This window comes from Pholcus phalangioides, unplaced genomic scaffold (genome assembly GCF_987345545.1).
Source record: "Pholcus phalangioides strain wild (caught in Gottingen) unplaced genomic scaffold, Ppha-v1.0 ptg000015l_1, whole genome shotgun sequence".
Classification (NCBI taxonomy): Eukaryota; Metazoa; Arthropoda; class Arachnida; order Araneae; family Pholcidae; genus Pholcus; species Pholcus phalangioides.
Genome location: NW_028301608.1, coordinates 20,812,453 through 20,840,449, shown reverse-complemented (window position 1 = coordinate 20,840,449; position 27,997 = coordinate 20,812,453). Strand labels below are relative to the sequence as shown.

The window sequence follows — 27,997 nt, the reverse complement described above, 5'->3', positions numbered from 1 at the left end:
TCAGTATTAATTTAATTCACTGCTTTGTTTTACTAGAAAACATAATTTATTTATTTATTTTGGGATTTACTACATTGCATACATTAAAGTTAATCTAGAAATGTACAGCAAAAATATGTCAAAATATAACGCTATATAACAATAATAATTACTCTGTCATCTAATCATCTCAAATGATGTTTCACAGAATAATTTCAACAGAAAAAAAAATAATAATACTGCATTCTCGTCATATATTCTGGCAGCGAATCATTTCATCATTCGACTAAAAAATGTCTGAGCTGCTGGACGCGAGAATATATATATATATATCAGAGGAAAATATTTCATTCGTCATCCGGAAGTTCCCAATAGTCAGAGTCATCGAAAAGTTGGCCGCTCTTCGGTGGCTCCAGAACCGGATGACGCAAGATGAAACCTTAAGTAATAGCAGGGAATAGATATATTTATGAATAATATTATAAGCACACGCATTATATCAATTATTTCAAATCATTTTTCAAGAATGATGTATTCAAGACTGTAATGAGAAGGGGGGGGGGGGCTTAGCGGGCTATAGCTTGGGGCGACAAGTTCAGAGGAGGGACCCAAGAAAATTAGTAGAATGGGAGAAGAGTTGCGAAATTTGTATATATAACCCTCAATAAATCCGCCTCTGCCAAAACAGCAAGGGACTAGCTCAGTGAGTGACCAAAAGAGCGACCTAGAGAGTTTATAAGCATGTGAATGACCAAGCATGTGAATGACCAAGCGAGTGACCCACAGAGCGAGGGACTAGATGAATGAGTGACCTAGAGCGTGTGAAAGCACGTGAATTCCCAAACGAGTGACCTACAGAGTGAGGGATAAGGTTAGTGAGTGACCTGGAGCATGTGTGAGAATGTGAATGTCTGAAAGAGTGACTTTATAGAGACATAGTGGACTTGCCGGGGTGGGGGGCAGGCCAAGCGGGTTATTAAGTACAAAGTGGCAAATTTGAGGAAGGAGTAGTCAAGAACATTTGACTAGAATGGAAGAAGGGCGACAAAATTTGTGTAACCCAGAGGCGACAAAACCATAAATGCGTGTCTGGGGACCCGGAGTTTCGAGCAGGGCCGCCTAAATGTATGCCCCTCCCTCCCTCCCAGCTCAGCCTGTGTGAGGGGCCTCAATTATATCTTCTACTTTTTTTTTCAACCCGAGCGCAACTCCGGTCTATTGCTATTGGCAATTTACTACCGACTGGGTTATGCCGAAAATATGTAAAAAGTGCGAGTGTACGTAACTGTGTACTACTGCTTAACTATACATGCACCTCATATTCATTCCTTTGCGGAATTTTCAACGAACCGATAAATGCCGGAATGTGTGTTTTGAGTGTTGTGTGGCCCCTAACGTGTTCATAGTGCTTGTTTCGTGTTCTTGTTAGTGCTGCCATCTGTCATCTATGTTTTGAAGTGAAGATGGTATATGCTTGAACTGTCATGTTATGTAAGTATCATGTTGTAAGTCTTCTGTCTGCTCTCTGAAGAGAGAGAGAGATTTTTTCAATATTCAGGCTGCCATCTCTATATTTCAAATTGTGAGTGAAGTGTTATGATTGGATATTTGAATCATTGTAGGCCTGTTGCTCCCTCCAGCGATTTTTTTAACGAGGAGATTGTCTCGCATTCGCGCTTCGAAGTTGGGAATCACAGAACACAAACTTCAGCCAACCACTACTGTGCTGACTGCGAGAATCGAACGGGAATCCTCGTTATCAAAGACCATCATGATGTCCATACGATCATACAGCGGCGATCTTAAGTGCAGAAGGGACATCATGATAGGGAAATTTAGTTACAGTTTTCGAGAGTATTTGAATTGGTATGCGGGTGCATGTCAAGACGACCCTGGTTCTGACATCCCTTTCCCGAAATGTGAAAAAGTGACTGAAATTGTGTGCGTATATAATAATCACGTGATTAAACTTGGCACTATCAGTTTGTTCCACCCTAGAAATAATATGGTTTGCCCTCCTCCGAAAAAAGAACTCTGACTACGGCCCTGGATGTATGAAGACAGAATTATTGATATTCCGTACCTGTCATGGCTCCACCGCTCAGTGCAATAAACAGTGTGCATAAAAGAGCTTCCAACTGACTTATGGCTTGTGTTCCCGCTGACCAACCATCGCCAGGCTGTAGGACATTGTCCCGTAACAGTGAAGCTAGTTCTTTCGAATCTGTGTCATTATAGCTTGACGGAACTCGGGCTGGATACAGTTTGTACAGGCTGTAAAGAACAACAGTATTAAAGACATATAACAGTGACTAGCGTCTATTTCTTCAGGATTAATATACTGAGTGGGGTCAAAAAATACGTTGAAACTTTAAAAAATTGCGAAAAAAAATAAAGAAACGATTCGGTTAAGATGCAGTTGGCTAAGCAGGTTTTGGGGGGTTGCCCTAGGGTTTTTTTTTTTTTTTTGTGTGGCTGCTACTTAACCATATAAACTCCCTGTAAGCATTCCCCTGGGGAATTTCAAACGAATTGTGTGTGGTACATAACGGAACTTGCGTTCTGAGTGTATGAGTGACCGTAATGCGTTCATGCTGTCAGAATTACGCGTTTTATGTCGTGTTTTACTAGTGCTGTTATCTGTATTCCATATTTTGAATCGAAAATTAAAATTGCCAGAATTTTCATGTTGCCGCTCAACCTACACGGGAAAAGGGCTTATATACCGGAAGGGACAAAGCTAGGGCCCTGTCTGGTATGACAAATAGTTTTCATGTTATTTAAGTATTATGTTGAAGGTCTGTTTGTGACTGCAAAAAAAAAAAATAAATAAATAAAATAAATAAAAATAACTACAAAAATCACCGACAGGTGGTGTTGACTTACACGAAAGATAAATAAATGCATATACTGCTGACAACGGAAATGATGTTTATGGTAGTACTACGAAACCACGATTCACGGTAACGGTGACGTATATGAATGTGATCCATGTTGCATCATCAAGTGTTCATGCCCAGCTTTAATTTTTTTTCAAAAATGAATTTATTTCTTTGAAAAACCGTTTTACCCGTTCGCCGTTATATAACGCTGCTTTTTCCAAACTTTCCCCCGTTTTTCGAATTGCAATCTCCTGTCAATATTGCACTTAGAAACATGGAATTGTTTTTGGTTGACATCAAGAGAGGCAGGGAAACAACTTTCTAATTGGGTTTTTGGGTACAGGGTTCCGTATAAAAGGGTTTTTTTTCAATAACTATACAACCCCTTGCAACATGAATGATGTGTATATCTGAGTTCTACACGTTATTTGGATACTTTTCTAATTTGAAGTATGCCTCTAGGATCAACGGCTCGCCAGTAAAATGCTGTGTGGGTTGTTACCTACACACTCTGTATATATATTTTTTTGGCGATGAGTTAGACTTACCTATGTATCTATCGGTGTAAATATTTTTGTCTGTCAATATGTTTACATTGGATGAACGCAGGTGTCGAGGAGATATGATCGAAGTGTTCAAATTTTTCAATGGGATGGATAGGATGGACCATGAACGTTTAGTACACCGCCAATCGACTGCTTTTACAAGGGGACACCAGTATCAATTGGTGAGGGACAATGCAAGGTTATGGTGTCGCAGGGAATTTTTCTCTAATAGGGTTGTTAATAAATGGAATAGCTTACCCCCGGAGGTAGTAAATTGCGACACAATTAACACGTTCAAAAAGAAGTACGATAAACATGTTGGGGTAAATCGAGAAGCTATCCATACTTAGATTAAGACAACCATAAGTATTCTTTATGGGCGTTGTATAATATTTTATTATGTGTATATATTGTTTACAAATTTTGTTAATTGCATTTTTAATTGGGTTGCTGTATTTTTGAAATATATGACAACCATATTTTTATGGGCATCTTTTTCTCAGCCACCTCGTTGGGCATTTTTCCTGTTGTGTCGTTGTATTTGTATTTGTATAAAATAAATATGAAAGAACAAGGATAACACCACGCATCCAACTTCATTCGAACGCGATTATTTATTGCTCCATTTTTTATTAATTTTTGAAGTTTTTATTGATTTTTTCCCGCACTGTATAAAATTGCTTCTACGATCTACACAAAACAGAAAAAAAATGACTGAAATTCCTCGAATCGAAATGAAAATCACAAATATCCGTTCGATCCTCGTGTGAATTGTCTCATCTTCTTTTCCACTGCGACGACTTTTAACTTTCAAGATGTTTTTTTAAAAATAAAATCAAAAACGCTATCAAGAAATTCATATTGATCCCTCCCCCCCCCCTCCCCTTCCAACACCTAAAAAATTAAAAAAGACAGAAACACGACACTTTCAATTTGAGAGAGAGAGAAATAGAAAAGAAAAAAATCTTTACTTCTTCTCAAATACGTTTCTTTTCTTATGTCAAAAGTGACATTACTTTGTAAACATTTTTAGAAATTAAGAATTTTCTTCCACTTTTTGAAATCAATTCACTGAAAACAATTTTTTTTTTCAGGATTCAAAGCATATTAGAAAAACTTGGATCACAAAAACACTGAATATACTAGTAAACGTTCTAAATCAGGATAAAATTTCCAAGAATTTGATTTTCGAAAAATCGCAAAAAAATTTAATTTTTTTTAAAAATTCTAGAAAACTTATTAGACTTTTTAATCTCCAAAAATGATTATTTAATATCAAAACTACTTTTTATGTAAAAAGTATGTACTTTTATGTAAAAAAAAAATTTTTTTTTAATAAAGTGTTGGCAAACGCAATGTCAGTCGGAAATAAGATCAGTCAGTATCACTTGAAGTTGAATTGATGACTTTATTTCAAGCCGAGCACAATTCCGGTCTATTACCATGGGCATTTTACTACCGAATAAGTTGTACACGGGCACTTAACAGTTGGAGTGCGTATTTGGTGTTGTGCGTGAATTTTTAGTGCTTTGAACTGCTGACTTGTTGCTTCATGATGTTTTACTTTTGTTACATTTACCCACTTTGTTACATTTTTGAATACATTTTCGTGAGTTATCAGAGATTACACACCAGATGAATTTACATATTGAGTGAAATCAGAAACTTACCTCAGACCAAAGTCCGCCTCATTTGCAACAGAAGCTAGAATGATACTCAAAATCCCTGCGAAAATACCGGGCATTCCGTGTAGGTTGTTGACACCACACGTGTCATGTAGATGCATTCTCTTCAACAAGAAGGGCTAATTGAATAAAATACTAATAAAGATTAATATCAAAATTGAATTAGGGAATATTTAATTTTCATTAAATTTTCCATTTTCACACAAAAAGAAATCCAACAGAAACTATTTTAATCAAAATTTCAGCCGATTAATTAATTTTCCATTTACATGCTATTAAATTACGAAAATAAAAATTAAATTTTCTACATAGTTGCTTTATTAAAATAAAGGGGGGGGGAGCAACATTTATGATATTAGAAAAAAAAATCGGTGTTTTTTTTAAAGAAATCATCAAAAAAGAAACACAGTAATACAAAATATATATATGATACTTGAATGAAATGCAAATTAAGTAGGAAAATAAAAACTTAAATGAATAAAAAATTGTAATTAGATGAAGCGATTACTTTGTGAAATTCTTTTAGGGGGAAAAATGCATGGCTGTAATTAAATAGAATAGAAGGAGAAAAGCCTCTCTTTCTTGATATCGATACAATGATAAATTTCTAAAATAATTCTTTTAAAAACATTTTTGGTATTTAATCCAGTTTTCGGAATTCAATCAATTCTAAAAGTTAATACGGGATTTCAACGTAATCAAAAATCGGATTTGAATTCCCAAGATAAATTGAATTTATATATATATATATATATATACATATTTTGAAATGACAAGATTAAATATTTTCATTAATTGAGTAGAAGTCTTCCACCATCCGATTTTCTATGTTTAATATATATATATATTGAAAATGAAACGACTAGGGTATATAAACCATATCAAATTATAGAATTTATATTTTTCTGCTTTTTATTTTATGTTATTTTTTCTCGCATATATGTATTTTTTAAAACATATTTTTGATTGTATTTCTTAAGCGTTTACAAAAAAATAAATTACTGAAATACGGAAAGTGTATTTTTTGGAATAAAATTCATGATAAATGTATGTGTGTGCTATGTATACAGGATGTTTCAAGAGGAAGTCTGGAAAAGAATAAAAAAAGGTCCGGTTTATCCTAAAATTCAAGTTAATTATGAAAAAATAATGAACAAGAAGAAGGGGAATATACAGTCGGTTCTTCTTAATCGGATAATGGATAAACGGATACCCCGCTTAATTGGATAAAATCCTCCGCCACCAAAATTTCTCCTACAGAGACAATTTTAACGCTATCCGCTTAATCGAATAAGTTCAGCTACTTCCGCTTAATCGAATATTATATGACTCACACTAGAACTATTAATACACATTAACCTCTATGTATTGTTAGCTAGAACCCGCGGCTTCGCTCGCATGGATTTGGTGATCTGAAAATTACTCAGCGATGATTCCCTCATATAACGTTTGAACAACTCATGACCACCTTGGTGGATGAACTTTCAGAAATCCTGTCTTAGTGGGTTAGTATTACATTATTAAATGTAATACGGACTAAATTTCGCATTTATGGCTTCAGCAATCTTGGCTCAGTGATGATTGTTCCATAACCATTGAACCTCTCCTCCTCTCCATTAGGGGTTGAATTTTGAAAAATCCCATCTCAGTGAGTTTCGGCATTACAAAACAAAAATACTGAACAAATTTCATATTTATAGCTTCAGCGGTTTCAGCTCTGCGTGATTTCTCCGTATGACCCCTGTCCTTAGGGGTCGACTTTCGAAAAAAACCGCTTCTTAGTTTTTACGTCATGAAATGAAACTGCTGATAAATTTCACGAATAAAGCTGCAGCGGTTTGGGTTCGGCGCAATTTCACTATGTCACTTTTGAACTCCTTCTTCGGGATCGAATCTCAGAAAACCTCTTCTTAGTGAGTGTTTACGTCATGAAATAAAACTACTGACCAAATTTACAGTAGTTTTATGTCGGAGTGATTTCTCTATGCTACCTTTGAACCCCCTCCCCATGACCATTTAGGTGTAGAATTTCGAAAACACCCTTCTTAGTTAGTTTTTATTTAAGTCATGAAATTAAACTTCTGACCAAATTTCATGAAATTCAGCGATTTGGTCTCGGCGTGATTTGCATGTTTCTTTTGAACCCCCTTATGACCCCCTTAGGGTTCGAATTTCGAAAATAACCCTGCATAGTTGGTATTTGCGTCATGAAACAAATCTTCTGACCATATTTCATTAATAAATTCAGCGGTTTTGGCTGGGCTTGATTTCTTTGTTACCTTTGGACCCCCCCCCCCCTTATGGCCCCTTAGGGGATGAATTTTGAAAAACCCCTTCTTACTCAGTCTTTACGTCATGAAATAAAACGTCTGACCGAATTTCATGACTACAGTATAGCTTCAGCGGTTCTAGCTTGACGTCATTTCTCTATGTTACCTTTACCCCCCCCCCCCACCCCACCCCTATAGATATATATTTTTATTGGATAAAACATTTGGAATGAATAACACAAATCTTAGTTGCCAAGTTCAGACTTGGAAAAACTTGTTTTTGTTCTCTGTTGAGCCCAGAGAGGACAATAACTTCAGAAATGAAAAGTAAATCTTAGGTATTGCGGTCTAGTAATTTAATATAACTTTCCTTTCATTTTGATGTCTGATTTACTTCGGAAGCTTTATTAATATTGATTCTTCATCGGTTTCCCACATACAAAACTATACTAACGATGTAAAATGGCAATTGAATTGTTCCCGCATAATCGAACACCCCCACTCAATCCGATATTGTGTGCTGGAACCGTTGATACCCATTGAAGCGGGGCTGATTGTAGTTGGTGATAGTTTTCTCACTCTCCTAAAATCATAATTGAGGGGAGAATACAATTGAACTCCTGAATAGCGAGCCTGGCTAATAATGAATTCGAATAGAATAGGATAGGAAATACCGACCAAGGATCGGGATCACAAGCTCTTCATCATGAAGAACTATATTGCTAAGAGCAATTCAATCGCTTTAATAATAGACGGGTCAAAGGCGGTTATTCAAGGCGGGGTCAAAAGAAGCCATTGGTGAACACGCTCATCTCCCGAATACAATATATAACAATAATAATAATATTCTCCAATCAGATAAATTAGATTTTTAAAATTATTTTTTTTTTAACGTTAACATTTTTAGTACCAAGATTGAAAGTTCGGTCAATGAAAAACAGTATCACATCTGATCAAAACTGAGCCTAACCCTATAACGGGGAGAGGATTTCTTCAACATTTCTCGAGTCGCGAGCACTGCCTATATCCATCATCAAAAGTAGACTAACCCTTACGGCAACTTTGACATATGTAGGCCTGAAATTTGTATTAATTGTTATCTGAATGCAATTTTCACAGGGTGTTTGGATTGAAGAGTTGATCAAGTGCATCTGAACACGAAATCAGGCACGAGCGTGGAACACTCTTGATACTTTGGTGAAGGGGGGGGGGGGACAAGCTGACAAAAAAATGTAGTTTTTTTAAACATTTTTGTAAAAAAATTAAAATATATTTAACGTTCGATTTTACGAACCTGCCCCATTTCTGAACTACAAGTTTTTACGAATTAATCCTCCCCCACTCCTATCCAAAGGTGGGCTCTGCGTAAACACCCCTGTCAAAGAGGAATGAACTTTATTCTGGTTATTATAATGGAATGTTTATTCTTGTGAAAATTTGGAATTTCAGGCTATTACCCGCCATGACCATAACCCCGATTTTTTTTGTCAAAATTCTGTTTCTCATAATACCATACTCACACTCACTCACTCACGTAATCTGGAACTGTGCCAAGAGTAACTTAAGTGATCTCAAATATCAACGGGTCACTCAAGTGCTTTGAAACTGTGCCGTGTTTCACTCAAGCGATTTGTATTGATAGCGATTTGTAATGCCGTGGATCTCTGAATTGATCAGTGAATGTACCACGGATCACTTGAAAGATCTGAAAATGTGTCGCGGTACAATTAAGTGATATGAAAAAGCACCACATTGGTCATTTGAGTTATCCGAAAATGTGCCGCCGAATTCTTAAATTATCTGAAAAATGTGGTTCAACTTGTGCCACACAAGCCACTTAAGTACTCTGAAACTATGTCGCATGTCAATGTAGTGATCTAGGAATCGTAGTTCATTTTTACAAAATTAGTTTTGAGGTTGCGGGCCACATTTAGCCCACAGGCAATAAGTTGAGTATGGTCTGCTCTTTTCTTTTTTATAGGCCTACCTGGGCCAGTTTGTAATCCCACCATCAACCGTTATGGGGGCGCGGTAGCCCAGGTCGATAAGATACTCACCTGAAATACTAAAGGATGTTTAGAGGTGTCGCGAGTTCAATACCCGGTTCGTCCGTGTCAAAAAAAACTTTCCTGACACGGGGGGGGGGGGGGGGGTACAACAAAAACCAAAAACGGCGACATGACCACAGAAAACATTGCTACCGCAGCGAAGGGTTAGCACACCAACCTCTTGATGAGTATAAAAAACACGCCTGGCGTTCGGAATGGGCAATAAATTGTAGGTCCCGGTCTAATTAGCCCTCGTGTGCAGAAAATGACAGTGGTGCGACAAAAATGATCAAATGATCAACCGTTATGGCTGGGCATGATGGGCAACAATTTGAATCTGGTCTGGAATCATCTATTTATATTAAAGAATTATTATTCAGTTATTTAATTATTATAAAAATATTAAATTATTGTATTTTATAACTTTAAATATTTTAATTAGAATGTTAATTTTTAATTATTAATATTTTAATTAGAATGTTAATTTTTAATTATTAATATTTTAATTAGAATGTTAATTTTTAATTATTAATATTTTAATTAGAATGTTAATTTTTAATTATTAATATTTTAATTAGAATGTTAATTTTTAATTATTAATATTTTAATTATAATGTTAATTTTTAATTATTAATATTTTACTTAAATGTTAATTATCGTTGTGCGAAAAACAAAACCCATTACTAAGCGAATCTTTGTACATTTGGATGGATAGCCGTCAGACTGAGGTTCGGTCGATTGCCTTCAAAATGGGTGACTGAATTTTCGACGTGTTCCCGGCCCACCACCAGACCGGAACATGGTTCCCGCTCTGTCCTCCATGGGGGTTTAAGCAGTTGGATAGACTATGATAGGAGAATCTTTCAGCATAAGTCAGGCCAGGAATTCCCGCAGGCAACTACAGCACAACTCGGGTACGGTAGCTCAGATCGATAAGATATGGATGGATATATCGAAGGATGTGTGTGTTTAGAGGTGTCGCGAGTTTGATACCCAGTACGTCCTTGTCAGAAAACTTTCCTGACACAGGGATACAACAAAAACAGCGACATGACCACAGGAAAAGCTTGCTACCTAGGGAGACCCACGTCCAGGGGTTAGCGCACCAACCTCGCGATGAGTATATAAAAAAAGGCTGCCTTTCGGAATCGTCAATAAATTGTAAGTCCCGGTCTAATTAGTCCTCGTAAGCAGGAAATGACTGCGGTGAGACAGAAAAAAAAAGAAAAAAGATGAAAATCATATGAAATTTGGTTGAAAACTAGTTGAGCGATTAAAAATATGCTTATACGCAAGTTTTTACTAGCGTCATCTAGTGTTGGTTTATAACACTGATTTATAAATTTATACTCATTTTAACAATACGTTTAGCTCTTTTTTTGGAGAAATTTGCACATTGCAAGTTTATATTTTGATAAAATTTATTACAATTAATTAAACTTAAAGTGAAGTTTGATATAGTCAAATATCTGTTAAAATAATTTTTATTTATTTTGTTCTCGTGGATATGAATCATTATAACAATATTAATGTCCGTTTTAAGTTTCGGTTTCGGTAATTACGCGTTCCAATCAAAATTAGTTTCGGTTTCACTAGAGACATCTATTGTCAATTTTCGATAACATTTTTTGATTTAATGTGCACGTGCGAACGATATTTTTTCTTTTCATTCTTTTCGGAACACGATTTATTTATTTTTGCAATATGTGCTGCAGTTTATGATTCAAACAGTATTTGAGTGAGTTGAGTCCGCTTACGACAAAATCAGATACACTGAAATATCGGTTAATACGATTTTCTCTTCAAACTTCGTGGACTTCAAACCGTGTAATACGTTTGCTTCTCAGCGTCATCTATATCGTTTGACTTGAAATGACACGTTCTAATATCACACGTATCAATTTTGGCGATACATTTTTACTTTCTGTCCTTTCTTTTATCCGAAAAAAAGTTTCTCAAAAATTTACAGAATGCTTGAAGTCACGCCAACTTATAAACTATACAGTGCAATATCGGTGTCAAACGATGTTCTTCTCCGATTAATTTCGGATGAAACTAGTTCAGATCTCACTACCTTTACCAATTGTCACATATTATAATAGGAAAAAGGGGATGAAAACGATTTCGTTTGCTGTCCGAGTAAGGATAATCTGGCTGAAATAATTTAGATACAGGGTTTACCCCTGCCATGTTGACAAATAAGGGTGGGGTGATAACCCACTCCTAAACCTAGTGGCCAATAGTCATATAGGTATAGGAGTGTATAATAGGCGTTAGCGATAAAAACAGTTGCATATTTTTGTTCTACACAACACATACTCGAGGAGGGGAGAGAAAGAGGCCACTCAACAAAATGCGCAACTTAAATAAGCAAGTTTCTTTTTGCTTCGATCTGCTGATTAGTCCGTTTTCTCCCATTTTTTCTTTCTGTCTTAAAAAAAAAAGAGAAGAGCTTCTGCGGAGAATAATCATCATCAAACACTTACATTTCAGAAATCTTCCAGCCATTTTCCCTATCGTCCTCCTCTCTGCTATGTACGGGTATCACTTTATCCAACCCGTGGGATTTTTTATTCCTAGTCGAAATTCTTGCAGCGTGTACTTCTTCGTCACAGTATGTGCACTATTTTTTTTTTTTTTGGGGGGGGGGGGTAAAATTACTCTTCAAAATTATATTTTTAGATAGCACTGGATAGTATATAGTAGATTTCTCTTTCACCCTCACCCTACGTGTTCCCTTTGCTCTTGGATACATTATACGTGGGGAGGGGGAGTCATTAAATTAACAGGTGTATAGAAAAACCAGGGAGGAAAAAACAACTTCGGTTCATAGGGTTACGATAAAGCTTCGCTTGTTTTGTCACTTCCGTCCGTCACGATTGAGGCGAAAATCTGTGGTTCAATAGAATAACTTGGAAAGTTAAACTTTGATCATTTTTCATCTATTTTACAGTTAAAATTCAATTTTGCAGCATCACTCCACCGTGCTATATTTGTCGTATCCAGTCATAGAGGGGGAATGTCTTTCTCGCGTGACAGGAATCTGAATGCGAGATAAAAGTTGTCCACATCGGCATATGATCGGAAGATTGATCGATGCCAACCTCGAAATCAGATACAAATATATATATATATTTTATTTTATTTATTTATTTATTTATTTGTAACTTCCCAATTTTAAGTTATGTACGATCTGAAACTGTCTGGAAGAGCTGCATGAGGAAATTCGATCTAATCTCATCCTTTTATCTATGAATAAGGGATCTTTTGATCAATAAATCGTTCTTCTTGTAAAACGATGTAAATGTGAAAAATATATGTGTGTATATATGTAAATATGTGCATGTGTTAACCCCCCCCCCCCCTACATACCTTGATCGGGGTTTGTGAATTTTTTATTTATTTATTTATTTATCTTTCCCCAATTTTGTTATCCCCCTCTTCACACAAAACTGTTTTTGTATTAGATAGCTGTGTTGTCACTAATATGAATTAATGTTATCGTTTCTGATTGATGCATTGTAATATTGTAATGAGCTAAGGCTCAAACAATAAATATTCAATTCAATTCAAATAAAGCTTCGCGATGGTGAGGAGAGAGACGAAATAAAACACAGAGAACTAGATTGAATTTATTCCACTGGCGTTTGGTCGAAATATTTCGTCCGTGATCGTAAAGGTTAAATCAAAATCTTTCCTAACCAGTGTATTACTTTCACATGTGGAAGAAAGAGGGTGCCGAGACTTTCACATACAGATAAAATGGCCACAACAATCAGAATGTCCAACGAGGTGGCTAAAAAAAAGACGTCTATAAAAATATATGGATGTCAAACAAATATAACTAAAATACAGCAACACCAAAAAAAGAGCAATTATCAGGAAAAAACTAATAATTATAATAAAGCATAATACACTGCACATAAAAATTATGGTTGTCTATCTAAGTATGGGAGAGAGAGAGATGACCCTTCCCCACCCAAATAGGTCGCACTGACAAGTCATGGGCAAAACAAGGAACAAACGCCGTTCCCAATCAACTTCGCAGTAAAATTAGATCTTGGTTTAATTAGCTCTTGGTATGCATTAATGACCAAAAGATTTTTGTCGCATAACTTTTCAAGACCTCTTATTGCTTATATAATATCCAAGATTTAGTCCACTGTTCCGGAGTCAAAATAAAAGTCAGGAATGAATTCTGGGAAAATCAGCCATAGTCCATTTTCACTCACCGTAATATATTTGTACCCAATAGTAGATAGCATAGCAGCAAGTGCCCCAACAACTAATGCCCCATAGGGATGGAGCAGAACGTTCGCCGTTGCACCAACCGCAACTCCACCTGCTAGAGTAGCATTTTGTACGTGAACCTGTATGGAATAATAATTGATACTTTTTTAATGCAAATCTCATCTGTTTTTGCATTAATGATTCATGAGATGATGATGACTTTAAAATAGAAATTTAGGAAAATTGAGATTTATTTTGAAATCTATATAAAAATAATGCATCATTCATGCAGGGAGAAATTTTTGAATAAAATATAAGATGCTCTCACCATGTTAAATTTGCCGTCCTTGTCCACCAGTGACGATATGGCAAATGTCACAACACAACAAGATAACAGAGCCGCATATGTATTGATGACACACCTGTGTTGTTCGTCACCCGTAGCCATAATCGAATTGAAACTCGGCCAAAACATCCATAAGAATAGCGTACCTAAGAACAGATGGAATAATTGAATTCCAAAGCAAACTATGTGAGCTCAGCAGAGTGGAAACATGTAAGTGCGTCGGGGAACCTCCTCCTGGGGGACCTCAACATAGATAGAGAGGAGGATCATGAAGATGGTCCGGGGTGGGGTTGGTGACCCCATTGGCCAGCATATCGGCCGGCTACTATGAAAAGGCAGTGAAAGCTCAACCGAACAATAGTGATCTCACCTGGGAGCCTACCACCCAAAGACCCATTGGCTGCTTTTTAAGAACCTTACTCGTGGCAGGGCAAGAGCAGTGCCGTACAAGCAACTGTCCCGAGCCAGCGCTCTGAAAACCACGCTGATTAGGCGATTGCTGACGAGGCTGTGTTTACTATGTGTTTATTTGTATACTTTGTACGTATGTGTTTATTTGTATACTTTGTATGTATGTGTTTATTTGTATACTTTGTATGTATGTGTTTATTTGTATACTTTGTATGTATGTGTTTATTTGTATACTTTGTATGTATGTGTTTATTTGCATACTTTGTATGTATGTGTTTATTTGTATACTTTGTATGTATGTGTTTATTTGTATACTTTGTATGTATGTGTTTATTTGTATACTTTGTATGTATGTGTTTATTTGTAATCGTTTTCGCGTCCCCACCGACAGATTTCGGATTTCAGGAGATCCGGGGGACCCTAGGGATTCAGGAACACACACACTCACACTTCCGGGACAACTCAATCGGTAGTAAATGGCCTATGGCAATAAACAGGAATCACGCATATAGAGACGTGATTTAGAGTAGTGTTCCTCAACCGCTGGTCATTTCGTCAAATTCTTAAAGCCACTATCTATAATGGCTACCATTTTCCTTAATTGTCATCATTACATTTACGTTGACATATTTTTGGCTACATCTAAGGACCTCTTAGGCTTACTTGTCTTTCTCGATAACTTCAGCAGGGCCTGTTCCTCGGGTCCTGGGCAAATATGAATTTTCAGGACCCCTCGTGTGTAGTGTTATTTGAAGCAGAGACGTACACAAGGGGAGGGAGCCTATGGGCCGTGCTTAAAATACAAAAAACATTAAATTTCGGGGCCCTGAAAATTTATGTGGCCATGCGCACGTCTCCTGTTTGCCTATGAACTTCAGAGCAATGGTGTGCGAATGAAAGACGTTTGTCATGTGTGTATATATTGTTTATAATTTGTGTTAATTGCATTTTTAATGGGGTTGCTGTATTTTTGAAACATATGACATCCATATTTTTATGGGCATCTTTTTATCAGCCACCTCGTTGGGCATTTTGCCTGTTGTGGCGTTGTATTTGTATTTGTATTTGTATTTGTCATAGATTTCTTCAAAAGATCTGAGTGCGTCAGAAGGGTAAGTTATGGTGCCTTGAACATTGATGAATGAGTTAAAATTCTATGCTCTTTGCCCTCCGATATTTTTATGTTTAAGAAAAATGCGCATAAATAAAACAGAGAAATAGAATGATAGGAAAGGAACGAGAGATTTAAATAGAGAAACTTCGTGCGGGATCTCTCTGTGCCATCTATTAAATAAGAACGAATTGTTATAAATTTTCCAAAAAAAATCAATTGTTTGTTTTATAACGATGTGTAGCTTGAAAATAAATAATGCATGGTATGATATCATACCCCCACTATATGCTTTATTTTTGTACTGCATAATGGCCTAAATATTATGCGCCGTAATATGTTAGTGTGTTTTCCGCAGCAGTGATTTCTCGACTAACGTTGAAAAATACTAACCTATATTTTGGCGCATGAAATTTACCCTGGCGTGCAGCATTAAAATAAACAATGTGTAGTACCGTACCGCATGTTATTAATTTTCATGCTGGTAACCGGTTTAAAATTAACAGCCAAGTTCATTCGAAGAGTTATACCACACAGTTCTGTTTTTATTCGATAGATGGTAGCAGAAACCCCAGCTTTATGATGTTTTTCGCATATATAATAGTAGATTTTGAAATAATAAGTAGGAGGTTATAGGGGAAGTTTTTGTCCTATTATTATTTTCTTTTCACCAGTTCTCAAATTATTTTCCACATTTATGCCAGTCCGTGAAATTTTTCACTTAGTTCCACCGGTCCGCAACTAGATAAAGATTTAAGAACCCTGATTTAGAGCATATAAGCAGTGTGAGAAAATAAATGTCTGAGTCAAATCAAAATATTCACTGAAATCTAACGCATAACTTTTTTTTTTTTTACTCTAAAACTTGAACTTTTTATGACTGCGGCTTCGGAATTGATGACAATATAAGATAACAATAAATAATTTTGCCGCTGGGAAATACGGCGGCATGCTTTAGATTCGGGAAGAGACTGGTCGTATTAATTTCGGGAGCACAATACAATAATTACCATAAACTTACCGATCATCGCGAAGATGTCTGAATGGTAACTGGAACTCTCTTTAGAATTCGAGAGCCAATCTTTCCTGAACAGCATGCTGGACACTGCAAGGCCAAAATAGGCTCCGAAAGTGTGTATAATTATGGATCCGCCAATATCTGTTGCCTGCATTAAATCAAAGAAACATTCGAAGTCTTTATCGAGAAAATTCTTGTTCTGGACACTGTATATTGGATGATAACACGATCGCTATCATCCAATATATAGTGTCCGGGCTAAAAGTATTCAAAAGTAATGGCTCATACTAAGAGAACCACACGTGCTCAGTTATGAAAGTGCTGTGGCGTCGATAGGATATTATTTCGATTTTTTTTATCCAAGTTTTCTATCAACGTCACGTATTTGTACTGTCGTCAGCTACTTTGTAAGACTTTTCCACAGCAGCACGTGAACGTCACAACGTAAGGTGTCATAGCTGAATTTCAATCTGTGACGTATGTTGAACGTCGCGCACGAACTGACAAGGAAAGGATCCCAAGGTGTCGCCTTCAAAAAAATTGTGAAAAAATGTAAGTACATTCACATTCGTCTCACCCAAAAATGGAAACGAAAACAATAGCGGTGGAATGCAGTTATTAAAGCCCTAAAAAAATTATCAAAAATGTTATCAGTCGGCTATTAATCTCCTCTCGCGCTTTTCTTGGCGATATCTGTAAAAAAACTTCTTTTCTCTTTCTTTTCCTTCCTTTCCCCCAGCTTCTGTGTTCTAGAAACTCTAGTCATTTCTCTTTCTTTGTCTGTGCTGTACTTGATCATGTATTGTTGGAATGACGTCAGTCTAACGCTCTAGGGTTGCGGGATTTTTTAATTCCTTCTTGGCCTCTATTGGCGTGCAAAATGTTAATATTCACTTTTTTTTTGAGGGACTTATAATGATTCTGCGTGATTTTATTATATTTTTGAGCATATTTAAATGAGTAGAATCAGTGGTAGTTTTTTAGAATTTTTTTAAGACGTCACCTTGGATCCCTTTCCTTGTGAGTAGAATTTGGAGCCTCACATTTGATTTGAAACAGCATATCTTTGTGTTAGTTAATTTAATAACACCTCAAATACTACTAGAGACTTGGCAAGAGATTGAAAACCGTTTAGACATCTGTGGAGTCATTAATAGTGGTCATATTCCACTTTAGTAACTTGCAAATAAACATGAATGGCAATCCTCTTCAATGAAAATAAAATTTGTAACTATTTATGTGAGTCTCTTACTGTAAGCCATTACTTTTGATACCGTTAGCTCGGACACCCTGTATATCCACATTTAAAAAGTTAACTTTCAGCATACAAACAGAAAAGTAGAATTTTGAGAGTGAACATAAAATACATAGTAATCTGAATTAAAAAAATATTGCATTTCAAATATATATGCAAATACAAATACAACGCCACAACAGGCAAAATGCCCAACGAGATGGCTGAGAAAAAGATGCCCATAACAAATATGGATGTCATATATTTCAAAAATACAGCAACCCAACTAAGAGTGCAATTACAAACAATATATATACATGATAAAATAAATTTCACGCATACACTAATTGCAATGCTCCTTTATTACCTTGATCAGCTCAACTCCAACATACTCGTTACAAGTGAATAATGCAATCTCCACGATAGCCATCAAGAGAAGCTGCAAAGGACTCGTCTTACCAAGAAGAGCTCCATATGATATCAAAACTGCTGCTGACGCAAAGTTACCGTTCACAAAACTTCAGAAAAAGAATCAATTATTATATGCATAAATGTAGTCGAATCCTAGCAGATTACTAAATGCACAATACCGCAATTTCATGGAATAAAGCCGTTTCTTATAAAACTTAAATTAATTTCCAGCTATTGAAGCTAATTCAAAACCACCTCCTAATCAATAACATTTTTTCTGACATTCCGATTTCAATGGAGATTCTAATGAATTTTTACGAAAATTTTTCAGCAGGATAATGTCAAATGTCCAATCCTCTGATACGGTGAATCCTCCGCGATACGGTGAATCCTCCGCGATACGGTGAATATTTGAATGTAAATGGTGAATACATTAAAAGAAAACCCTACTACATCAATTTATTTTCTCAATTTTTTGTTATTTTAGAAAGTACGTCTTTTAGTGTCATCTCAGTACAAAATACAGCTATACCTGGCGATTCCATAATTCCCCCACTGTCGCATTCCACTGGCGAACCGTTGATTCTAGAGGCATACTTCCAATTAGAAAAAGTATCCAAATAACGTGTAGAACTCAGATAATATGTCATTCATGTTAAGGATCATATAGTTATTAAAATATAAAAATTAACTTTTTATACGGACACCCTGTTTTGAAAAACCTAATTGGATAGGTGTTGTCTCTCTTCATGCCAACAAAAAATCCACGTTTCTAAATGCAATATTCGCTGAGATATTTCAATTCAAAAACCTGAGAAAAGGTGGGAAAGAACAGCATAAGCATAAACTAATGGAGAACGCTTCCTTTTCCCGTTTGTGCAGTTCTTTCCCAACGTTTCTCAGATTTTTGAATTCCAACATCTCTGAATATTACACTTGAAATTTTCTTTGTTGGCCTTAGGAGGAAAGCAAGTCTTCTAACTGGGATTTTGGGGACAGGATGTCCATATGAACAGTTACTTTTTATATTTTAATTACTATACAACCTCTTGCTACATGAATGACGTATCCGAGGTTTAAACACACACATGTTATATTCGGATAATTTTTCCAATTGGAAGTATGCTTCTCTAGGATCAATGATTCGTCTGTCAAATGCGGCATTTCTATGAATTATTTTTTCTCTCTAGTCAATTTTTGGGTCCATGTCGAAACATCACCAAATTAAAAGAAAATTTAATTTATACAATAGATCACACAAATAATTATGTTTTTGTCGGTGGTTTTTTCACACGCATTGTCCATTTTTCTAGATACTGCTTATTTACCGAGTATTACGTTAATTCGATTTCTCTGTAAACAGAACCAGCCTGAGAAATTTCCAATTCTCATAAATCAACTAAAAAGCATACTGCAGATAATATTCTAAATTTCTCAAAATTATATCTCATAATTTTACTCATATAATCCCAAATATATCTCATAATCTATCCAAGATATCTCACACATTTATTTCAATCACACACCAGAAATTTCATTATTAGCTCATTATAGCTTTCCTAAATGAGGACACAAACATCAATTACACGATTTAATCTTATTTCCATTCCCCCCTCCCCTACTAATGTAAAATAATAACTCATCCCATAAACCTGAACGGAAAATAAATGGCCTCCTCAACATTATTCATTCTTAATAAGATTTATATATATTTTTCTGATTAATGTCATACATATCAACGGAAAACACAAATTTTCTTTTAAAAAGTGATTTTCAAGAATTTAACACATGTCAATGAACTCATTAATCTTTTTCCGGTAGAGGAACACATTTCTCTCTCTCTCTTCTCCATTTATTCATGATAATACACGAAAGTACACGTTCTATAAAGTGATTGCATGTAATAATAATAATGTTAATATATTAAAAAAAAAAGTGTACCCACAAATTGTCTGCGAAGCGAAACGAGACATGGATTCCAAAAAATAATAAAAAAACAGGATCAATACTAGTTCTCTCAATAATCTAACTTTTATGTATGAGAGAAGAGACCCCACATGATGATGGATGTTGCTGTCTTTCCGCTTCGTGAGCGAGAATCGATTTATAAGTCTTTCCAATCAAGATTTATTGCTTTTCCACCATAACAGGGGGGAGAAAAAATACATAAGATAAAATTCTTATGAAGCATCACACACAGATACGAAATTCCGAATAGTTTTTCATTTTGAAGATTTCAGACGCATTCAATATTCTGATTACGCAAGCACATATTTATATATACATTCAGAACGAACAAAAAAAAATAACAATTTCGCATTTCTCTCTCGATTTTTATAATCTGTGTTGATTTTTTATTATTATTATTTTATTTTTTTCCGCAACATGAGAAAGAAACTTTTGTGTTATCTGCTCGTATTACCATATGAAAATTCTTGTTTATTCCTACATGTTTACGGTTTTTTTTTATATTTAGGTTTATCGGAATCGATATTCGATGTGTATATGTTATGTTATTCGATAGCAATTTTCGATCTTATAGTTTAACGTATATTTTGTTTTTTTCATGTTGAAGTTGGACGTGATGATGCTCTCTTCGGTGTTTTTTATGTACACCGTCTGTCTAAAAAGGTTCTTTGACCGGAGCTGTAAAATATTTTACTGCAAAAAAAAATCTAACTATCCGGCCTCAGTGAGGCGCTGTGATGTTGCCGTGTTCTTCAACCGCTGGTACGTGGGGATTTCCTACCGATTGGCGAAACATCTCTCCTAATTCATGTAGCCGTTAAATAATTTCAGATTCAATTTTAAATCGTATGACGTACGTACAGAGTGTCCCATAAATTCGTAAATAGCACGAAAATTTATAAAATTTGAAGGAATTGTTGTATTTGGATGCAGTTTGCGGAAAAGTTATTCTCACTAAGGAGGATTTGTTTCGTACAGGGGAAAAAAAATTAATTTAAATTTTGTCGATAGAGGGCATTGCGCGAATGAAAATCACTGGAAACATGCGAATCGCGAATCGGAGTCCCACAAAAGCCGCTGTGGTGGTCGCGAGGTCCCGGGTTCGATCCCCACCGTCACCACAGTGGTGGTCGGCTGAAGTTAGTTTTCTGTGGTTCTCACCTTTAAATCGCGAATGCGAGCCGATCTCCCCTTTAAAAAGTCTCGCCACAGAGAGCAACAGTACACATGTAAATTCTATCATAAAACATTACTCACTTCACTTTTGAAATATAGATAGCAGCACTGAAAAATCAAACACAACACTACACACGCACTCAGACTGTTAGGTACACACACACAGTTACACTTCCGGCACAACTCACTAGGTAGTAAATCACCCATAGATGGTGATAGACCTGAGTTGTGCTCGGTTTGAAAGAAAGAAAGGAGCCCCACAAAATGCACGGTGTACGAATAACAGCTTATTTCTGGATTTTCCTATTGCTGGCGCTTACATAAGGTGGTGATGGTGCTAGTGGTAGGCAAAGGGCTATTTTTGAAGTTGTTTTACCTCAGCCATGAATAGCGCCGGCGCATTCGGCCCTCCCCAGCGTGGTCCAACCCCTCGGGGTAAAACGCTTACATCCCTCTTGGGACAGAGCGTGGACCATGTCTGGACTTACAGCCATAAATAGCCGGCTGAAGCTTTACGAACGTTTCGGACGCGGTAGAGATTGAAGAAAGGTAGAGATCCAAAAATTCTGTAATGTACTTTCGTGTAGTGCCTTCTATCGACAAAAATTACAACTACATTTTTTTCTGTTCCAAAAAAAATATCCCCCTTAAATCCTAATTTTTAGAAACAAACAGAAAATTAATTTGACATTTTAAGAGACGTTCAATTTACTTTATGCCAATTGTTTACCACCGATATGTGCTCAAGAAGAAACTTAATGCCACCGAATGCTCAAGTGGTGGTGGTTTGCCGCTGTGGTGGTCGAGTGGTTATAGTGCCGGACTCGTGATGCGAGGATCCGGGTTCGAACCCCACAATGGTGGTCGGCTGAAGTTGGTTTTCTGTGGTTCCCAACTTCAAGGCGCAAATGCGAGCCGATCTCCCCGTTAAAAAGTCTCGCCACAGAGAGCAACAGTCCTACAACGGTAAATCATTCAACCATAACACTTCACTCATAGTTAGTAAAACTGGGGGCAGATGACAGCACTACACATAACAAGCATTACACAGAAACAAACTTTACGTCAGGTTGCACTACACGTACACGCACATTCCCGCATGTACCGATTCGTTGGGGGGTTCCGCGGGGGGGGGGTGCATGTGTGGTGTAGAAGTAGTAGGTAGGGGCTCGGGGATCCATGATGTTCTTAAGTCAGCCACCTCGTTGGGCAATTTGCCTGTTGTGGCGTTGTATTTGTATTGTATTGTATCTATAAGAAGGGGGAATACAAATTACAACCATACAATATAGGCTTTCAAATTTGAGCATTTCATGAACTGCACTCGCGAGTTTCTGGGTTGTTCGAATTTTCTGAAACATACGTGTATATGTATATAATGAGTTTCCATCAAACTCTCAAACCTAATTAGCAATTCACGGCGTTTTTCAAAAAAGAAAATTTATCTTTTGCCATAAATCAACGAAATTTATCTGTTACTCAACACATTAATATTTTTTATTACCTTGAATATTTGTTAATGTTTCAACCGTTTATGGCTTTGTTCTTCTAGCAATTTATAATAATTTATTAGTGTTTCCTCCTTTGATGCTTTAGTTATCATTTTTCATTATCTCCGAAACGATTCTCTTCCGCGGTTTTTTCGATACTTGAACCATCCTGATAATTATTTTGCGTTTGTGATAGTTCAGTTATTCGTACGATGATTTAGGAAATTTGTGTCATAATTTCAGGTAGTAGATAATTTGAAGGTAATAATTAAAAATACTTCTCGATATTCAGGAGTATTTTTCCATTCTGTAATCTCCATACGCCTTGCATGATAACGGCCCACTGGATGGAAAAAGCTGCTAGAAACATGTTCAGTCCGACAGCACTGTATCCGTATTTCTTGGCGAAAGTCATCAAGAACCCAAAACCAATTATTATCATCACGTCCACGTCTTGAAACACTGCAAGTTATTTCATTGCAATTTCAATAATGCAAAAAAAAACAAAAGAAACACATCTTAAGCCTTTTTAAGCGGTTTTACTGCGCATTGTTACTGCCACATTTGAAACCGAAACTTTCGCTAATTCCCACCTACTTTCAAAAACAATCATTTTTCTCCGATTTTGCGAGCTGATAACTGCTCCACCCTCCAACTACAAAATTCATTCCACTAATCGCTTTTATTTCCCTCATTATGATACAAAAGAAAATCCTGAAATGAAAATACTTTTTTGAGAAAAAAATCTTTCTGTATATTATTTATACTGAAGCTCCGTTCACTCGTAGGGAAGGAAAAGGTGGGAGAGAAGCTCATCAAAAAATCCCATCTTTCTTTTAGGGTGGATTGGGGGTCGACACAGACCTTCTCTCCCATAATCCTTTGCGCCGCGAAAACTACTTTAAGCTCCTTCGTCAGCCATCTTGAATCAATCACTTCCGTTCAACCCACGTAACCAGTGACGACTTCCGGAAAGAAGAGGGGGATTACCGGCATAAACTAAACGTCATGTTTGTAGCGAAAGTCCCTGTTACCGGGAACTTGCCGGGATGTTTTATTGCACATGTGAACGGGGCTTGAGAGAGTGTATAATTCTACTGAGCTGAAAGACGGGGGGGGGGGGGCGGACACATACAATATATTTTTCACGATTTTCCTCTTGTCTAACCTTGAACAAGAGCTGACTCCACCCACTGGCAGTTGATTTGTTGAAGGCGGGATGGGAAACCGGTCTCACGGTAAAATACCCTCATCGCGTTTTTAGAAGACGGATTATTTTGTTGTGGCTGAAATAAAGCAGATTAAGTTTGATGAGATATCTTGGGATTGCCACTGAAAGGGTTAAAAATTTAAAAAAAAATGAATATTCGGGCATGAAGGGGGGTTGTCAGAAACTCTAATAAAACCTGCCTAGTGTTATTCTATCACCATCGAGGCACGTTCCAAAAAAAAATTAAAATCACTGTACATGCCTGATTTAATAAAATTTGTCGTTTTCATAAATAGGCCTAACAGCTATAAATTCTGTATTGATGCAAGAGCCTTTAAGAACTATAGTTACAGCTTTGACAAGTATTGGCAGTTATTTTCGGAAAGTTCTGAGCTGCTATAACTATTACTCACTTGGATAGAAATCCCGGATAGTATTTCTCTTCTCCAGCGATGCAACCATGACCGTAACATTATGGGAATTGATTCTCGCATGAGCTTCTGAATCATATTCGACGATAAATCCGAATATAACGATCATCGAAAGTTCCAGAAGAATAACTATCGAAGCAAACTTTCCTGGAGCGAGATTCATCTTTCCAAATTGTGGTTCTTTGAAAAAAGAAAAAGAAGCAAAACATAGCGAAAAAATGAAAACACATAATTTGACGCAATTTTATTTTTAACAAATACCATCGTATTAATTGCTGTAACATTGCGTATGGTTCCATAATTTCCCCTTGTTGGGGTAATAATGTAGTTGGGGTTCCATAATTTCCCCTATTTTACTGGTGAACCGTTGATCCTAGAGACGCACTTCCAATTAGAGAAAGTATCCAAGTAACGTGTAGAACTCGGATACATCATTCATATTGCAAAGGGTTGCATAGTTATTAAAACATAAAACTTACTTTTTATACGGGCACTCTGTTCTCAAAAGTCCAATTAGAAAGTTGTTGCCCTGTCTCTCTTGAGGCCAACAAAAAAAAAAGTCATCCCTTTTTCTAAATGCAATGTCTACTGAGATATTTTAATTAAAAAATTGGCAAAGTGGCAAAGAACAACAAAGGGAAAGAAGCGTTGTCCGTTATTTTATGCTGTTCTTTCTCAATTTTTGAATTCACATATCTCAGCGGATATTGCACTTAGAAAAATGAAAATTTTTTGTAGGGCCCACAAGATACAGGGAAACACCTTTCTAATGTAAGCGCTTATCTAATGTAGCAACTTTTTGAAGACAGGGTATTCCTACACGTTATTTCGATACTTTTTTTCTAATTGGAATATGCCGTTAGAACAGGGGTCTTCAACCCATGGTCCGCAGACCAAATGTGGCCCTCGGAGCTTTTTGCGTGACCCGCCGACCATTTTGAGAAAACAGCTACTTCTCATAGAGAACGGGGAAAAAAATGTCATTGAAAAGCACTGGCCACTGAAATCTGTACTGGGAGATATATTTTCTAGATTCAATTGCAATATAACATTTGATACATTCGTTAAAAGGGCCTTCGTAACGAATTCGTGGAGGACCCGGGTCCAAAACACTTTCAAGATCTATGATTTAATATATTTCGAGAGGCAAAATTCGGCATACATAATTACGGAATTAACAGAAATGCTGAGAAACACCTTAATGAAAGAAATACAGTAATTTCAGAATTACTGAAAATATTAACTACATAATTATTGAAAAAAGTAATTTTATAATTTGTGAAAAAAGTAATTTCACCAATTTTGAGAAAATTATGCTGATAATTGTTGAAAAAAGTAATTTCATATTTAGTGGAAATAGTGATTTCATATTTAGTGGAAATAATGATTTCATATTTAGTGGAAATAGTGATTTCATATTTAGTGGAAATAATGATTTCATATTTAGTGGAAATAGTGATTTCACAATTGGTGAGAAAAGTAATTTCATAATTGGTGAAAAAAGTAATTTCATAATTGGTGAAAAAAGTAATTTCATAATTGGTGAAAAAAGTAATTTCATAATTGGTGAAAATAGTAATTTCACAGTTAGCGAAAAAAAGTAATTTCACAGTTAGCGAAAAAAAGTAATTTCACCAATTATGTGAAAATTATGCTTATGATTGGTGAAAAAAGTAATTTCAGAATTAGTCAAAATAGTAATTTCATAATTGATGAAAAAAAGTAATTTCATAATTGGTTAAAAAAGTAATTTCGTAATTGATGAAAAATTTATAATTAATGAAAACAATAGTTACAGAATTACTGAAAGAAGTTATTTCATAACTAATGAAAATGTAAACTTCCCTCCTGGAGTTCTAATTTGACTCTCAATGTCTGAAAGGTTGAAGACTCTGCTCTAGAATCAACGGAACGTAAAATGCGGCAAGATGGAATTATGGAATTACCCTGAAGAATATTCATGTAAAACTAGAAATTTCTATTACATTAAATTGCTGAAAATGTGTGCAAATTCAAAATATAATAAAAACAACCTTACCTTTGACGCTTATCGATTTTTATACCCTCCGTTGGAACCTTATTTGAAACTTCATATGGCTGAAATGCAAAGAATTCATTTAATTTGCCGAGTGAGTATATCGTTAGCTTAATTTAAAAGTAAATTTAAATTTTGTTTTCGAAAGTACGAGATGAAAAAGGAATAGTTAAAAGGATTTTCTGAAAAGCGTGGAAACATTGGTGGCGAAAAAAAAAAGAGGAAGCTATTCATGTACCGTTCGGGGGGATAACATTCAGCAACATTGAATTGCTGCGAGCTGGATAGCGAATACACCAAACAAAAAACAAAGGCTATTAAAAAAGAAAGGAAAGAAATGCTGTTGACGACATGATGAAAACAGGAGACCATTTTCTTTTGTTTTATTTCTTTTTCTTCTCCGGGTAATTTCCGTGGAATAGCAGCAAAAACAACAAAGATAGGAGAAAAGTAAGTACTTTCGGGGCGTGCGTGGTATTATAAGCGTTATACGCAAATGGCTGTCATTTGAGAACACCGGGGACTTTATACAAAATGATATAAAATTTGTATCCTATTTCTCTGTGTATGTCCAGGTTTAGGAGTTTTACGGAAAGGCGTGAAATTTTTTTTTTTGACAATTTCTCGACAATGGGGGATACAGAAATTTTTCGCCTCCTCGCGTTTCGTTCCCTGGTACATTTGACTCGTCCTGACCGCATAGGCGTAAACTTATTGAAAATGTTGGGGGGGCTCAGGCTCTAATGGAACCTCGTTTATACGACGCGTCGTATAAATGCGAAAGCAGTACTGCAAAACGAACTTTTTCCGAAAATTACCCCCCCCCCCACCTTTTTTTTACAGACGTTTCCGAAAAAAAAATTTGTGAAAATCTGTCGTTTTGATTCAAAATCTTATGCTTGAGAAGAAATATACTTATAATACTATCATAACATTACTGTTGCTCAAGCAATTCTTCAATTCAATAAGTCTCAAGCAATTTTACGGTATTCATTTCAAGATTTAACCGAAAAAAAAAGTGTTATTTAAACGTTATATAAAACGTCCTTTACTTGACAGAGAACACCGTTACAAAATTATCGAATGTGGGGGCGACAAAAATCCCAGTTACAGCCCTGGCTATCAGCATACCGTAGCCCGTTCAATAATTATTTCAGTACATGTCAAAAGCCATTGAACACAGGGCCACAACTAGGGAGGAGCAGGCGGGTCTCGTGCCCCGGGCGCTAGACCGGATGGGGTGTAAATTTCATTCTAAAACCTCTCCTTCAACATTACAAGGGGGGTTACCCCGGGTAACCAAGCATCTAGTTGCAGCCCTGATTGAACCAGTCAATCATCTTAAATTTTATTACTTTTTCAGTAAAAAATATGCATGAGAAACTACAGTCGATCCCGCTTAGTTTTTCCGCTTACAACGTTTCTTCATGATGGGTTTTTGAAAACCGTAAAACACTGTATTTCAGTGACACGTTTTCACCAATTGAAAAATTATGTGATTCGATTGATAGAAAAGG

General features: G+C 36.1%; 1 protein-coding gene across 1 annotated transcript; it reads right to left on the bottom strand.

Moving 5' to 3' along the window:
* Positions 1-31: 31 nt before the first annotated feature.
* Positions 32-26,757, bottom strand: Rh50 (Rhesus blood group-associated glycoprotein Rh50). Its single transcript, XM_089245429.1, has 10 exons — positions 26,484-26,757; positions 24,428-24,625; positions 23,083-23,266; positions 18,127-18,277; positions 16,529-16,673; positions 13,968-14,131; positions 13,642-13,779; positions 5,077-5,210; positions 2,063-2,253; positions 32-418 (listed from the first exon to the last, which is right to left on the bottom strand). The coding sequence occupies exons 2-10, from the start codon at positions 24,606-24,608 to the stop codon at positions 327-329; spliced, it is 1,380 nt and encodes a 459-aa protein (XP_089101555.1). The 5' UTR covers positions 24,609-24,625; positions 26,484-26,757; the 3' UTR covers positions 32-326.
* Positions 26,758-27,997: the final 1,240 nt, after the last annotated feature.

Excerpts from the sequence above, each read along its gene's own strand:
- Rh50 (XM_089245429.1), bottom strand. The coding sequence starts at position 24,608 with ATGAATCTCGCTCCAGGAAAGTTTGCTTCGATAGTTATTCTTCTGGAA. Across the intron at positions 13,780-13,967 it reads AGGACGGCAAATTTAACATG|GTTCACGTACAAAATGCTAC; the intron begins GTGAGAGCATCT and ends TATTCCATACAG. Across the intron at positions 2,254-5,076 it reads GAGGCGGACTTTGGTCTGAG|CCTGTACAAACTGTATCCAG; the intron begins GTAAGTTTCTGA and ends TGTTCTTTACAG.